Genomic DNA, 3,174 nt, shown 5'->3' on the forward strand with positions numbered 1-3,174 from the left:
CGTCACGGCCCGCATCTCTGGAGCCTCGTGGTCCCAGACGGACACTCGGTCCCCGTCGGACACTCACGTCCCATGCCTCTCGTTCCCGCGCCCTGCCCCGCCCCTGGCACCCACCCCTCCGCGTTCTGTCTGTGGATCTGAGCCCTGCGGGTGCCCCGCGTGAACGGAATCGGGGTATTTGTCCCCCCGGGTCTGGCCGGCCCCCTTAGCGCACCGCCCTCCAGGGCAGAGCTCCCTGCGGCAGGCGTGGGAATTCTTCCCTTTAAGGCGGAATCGCGCTCCTCGTCTGGAGGGACCACACTGGGCGCATCCATTCCCGCCGGTGATTTCCTCATACCGGCTCCAAACCCTTTTCTCTTTCAAAGAGCTTGAGTTGAAGGCCATCTGTGGGTGTCCCCAGCCCAGCCCCCGCCCCGCGAGGCCGGCCCGTGCTCTGCCCTGGGCTCCGAGGCCTGGGCACCCACTCCAGCGGGAAGGAGCCGACCCTGCACACCGCTGCGTGGGCACAGGCCACATCGTGTGCACAGCTCTGTCTGGTGGCCGTGCTCACGCGCCCCGCTGAGGGGACGCCTCGCTGGCTCACGTGTCTGCGGCTCATGCCTTTGATCGTTTCGTGTTCCGTGTGAGTCACGGTTGCTTCTCGCCAGCCTCTGGGTGCTGGCTTTCCCTCCACATCTGGCCGCCTCTTCATGTGATGGCCGTCTGCCCCGTGGGGACGCCACGCCTGTCTGGGGTGAGCCTGGAGGAGCTCCGTATATACTCTGGGTTCTGATCGTTTTGTCTCTAGTTTATCCTTTTCAGAGAATGAGTCGTGTGTAAACTCAGGACACCCCTTCCCCGCCGAGCCGGCCCCATAGCGTGTTGGGACATCAGGCTGCACATGAGAATGACGAGGACACAGGATGGGCGGGGCGGGGTGGAGGATGGGAAGGAGGAAGGAGACCCGGGAAGCACAGAGGGGCAGGAAGTTCAGGAAGGAAGAGGATTCGGGGTGAAAACAGCAAAGAGGCAGCCTGCAGGTCGCGATGGAGGCGGGGCTCCTGTATAAACTTGGTGGCACTCTGGGGGGACAGTTTTGCCCCCAGGGGACACTTGCTATGTCTGGAGACATCTTTGGTTGTCCCACTGTAGGGTGGGGTCTGCTAGCGGCAGCTAGTGGGTGGTCGCTGGTTAACACCCTAAAATGCACAAGACGGCCCCTCCACGAAGAATGAATGGGCCCCAAATGCCCGCAGTGCCTCGCGCCTCGGCTAAGAACCCAGCCTGCCCGTCGTGCGGCCTCGTGCTCGCGGGACCCGTCGGCAGGTGACCGGTGTCCGCTGCGAGCTGACAGGTGTGAGGCAGGGCGCAGTCCACAGGACGCCCGGCCAAGTGCACGCCCTTGGCCCATGCACCCTCTCTCCCTCCCTCCCCCAGGCAGGTGTGGAGAGCCCCTCGCCTGGGCAGAAGCTCAAAGCTCGGAGGATGGGCACACTCCCCCCGCGATGTCTCTGGGCCGCCTCCTTCGCCGGGCCTCCTCCAAAGCCTCGGACCTCCTGACCCTCAGCCCGGGCGGTGGAGGCGGGCCCCCCTCCGTCCTGGACAGGGAGATCATCTACTCCAAGAACAATGTCTGCGTGCACCCTCCCGAGGGGCTGCAGGGGCTGGGGCAGCACCACCCAGGTGAGTTGGGGGTGGGTGGGGCGGGGGTCCCAGGCCTGAGGTGCGCTCTCTGGGTGCTGTAATTATTGAGCTCCAGCTTCGAAGGCTCCTGCCCCACTCCCCCACTTGACCTCGCCTTGACCCTGTGGACACCTGACCAAGAGGACAACTCTGTTGCCCCGGGGGTTGGTGGGGGGAGGTTCTAGGCCCCGGGTCTGAGGTGTTACCTGTTCTGGGTACCAAATGGAGGGACCAGGGTGACTTGTGGAGACCTCTGTGGTGCAGGCCTGTTGTGGGGGCAGGTGACAGAGAGAGGGACGGAGGCGTCTGGCTCTTCCTCATCCCAAAGCCACGTGGCCCGAGAGTGTGGAAATCCTTGGCGTCACCAGCTGTCACCCTTACGCCCGACTGGCTGACGGGCCCTGGGCGTCCCCCTGTTTTGGACACGAAGCTGAGCTAAGGAGATTCTGGCTGGGGCTGGAGCCCTGAGGGATGTGGGGGGCCCTAGTTCCTGCCCGAGAGGCTTTTCAGAGCAGAGACCAGGAGCCCTGGGGACCCAGCATGACAGGCCCAGAATCAGGACACCCCAAAATGGCAGGTGCTGCAGTAGGAAATGCCACCATTCCCCCAAAACGAGTGTTCAGGAGCCCAGAGAGCCCGCCCGTTCCCCCGCTTTGGAGAGACTGCCCTCCGTCCTTGTCAGCAATCGGTGGGTGGCATCGCAAGATGACCCCATCTTCCAACAAGCCGCATGAAAGAAAAGATGCTGAGGGCTGCAGCCGACCGGAAAAGGCCGGATGCCAGCCACTCACCTTGAACGTGGCCCTCCTGTGAGGCAGACTGAAGTCTGCAGCCTGTGTCCCTCCTACCAGTGCTGAGCCCAGCCCCTGGGCCGGCCCAGGCCGGGAGCCTGACTGCAGGCAGGCAGGAAGGCTTTGGGGCCACCAGACAGTGGACAGGCGGGGCTCCCCGTGCTTGGAAAAGCACAGCCAGGCCACCGCTGGGGGCCCGGAGCTCCCGGATCCGCAGAGCTCGTGTGCCAGCAAGCGCACGGCTTCCCCCGCCCCACGCTCCACCGAGTCCGGGCGTCTCTGCCCGGCCCGGCCGTGTCAAGCCCACGGGTCGCTCCCCAGTGTGTGGCCACCACGAGAAACCAGTCAGCGGCCCTGCCTTGCGCCGCTGACCGCTGTCCCCGCCCCCACAGGCTACCTGTGCTTGTACATGGAGAAGGACGAGCTGCTGGGGGCCACCCTCATCCTCGCGTGGGTCCCCAACTCTCGGATCCAGAGGCAAGACGAGGAGGCCCTGCGTTACATCACGCCCGAGAGCTCCCCGGTGCGGAAGGCGCCTCGCCTGCGGGGCCGGCCCGCGCCCCCGGAGCCACGGCCCGCCCTGATGCCCAGGGATGAGGACATCCTGGCGGTGGCCCAGAGCCTCCGGGACGCTGTGCACGTCAGCCCTTCGCGCGAGGACGGGGAGAAGCTGGCCGGGGGCCCGGGGACGGGCGGCCCCCTCCCGGCCTCCCACTGCCAG

The 3,174-nt window shown here is 65.8% G+C and overlaps 1 protein-coding gene across 1 annotated transcript in view; it reads left to right on the plus strand.

Moving 5' to 3' along the window:
• The first annotated feature begins 1,417 nt into the window (after positions 1 to 1,417).
• The window catches only part of LOC107195706 (TBC1 domain family member 16-like), a 7,808-nt gene continuing 6,051 nt past the window's right edge, over positions 1,418 to 3,174 (plus strand). The window contains exons 1-2 of the mRNA XM_015589589.1: positions 1,418 to 1,662; positions 2,846 to 3,169. Coding sequence (XP_015445075.1) covers positions 1,485 to 1,662; positions 2,846 to 3,169 — 502 coding nt within the window. The 5' untranslated portion in view covers positions 1,418 to 1,484. The remainder of the gene's footprint in view (positions 1,663 to 2,845; positions 3,170 to 3,174) is intronic.

Source organism: Pteropus alecto, unplaced genomic scaffold, assembly GCF_000325575.1.
Source record: "Pteropus alecto unplaced genomic scaffold, ASM32557v1 scaffold134, whole genome shotgun sequence".
NCBI classification, from domain to species: domain Eukaryota; kingdom Metazoa; phylum Chordata; class Mammalia; order Chiroptera; family Pteropodidae; genus Pteropus; species Pteropus alecto.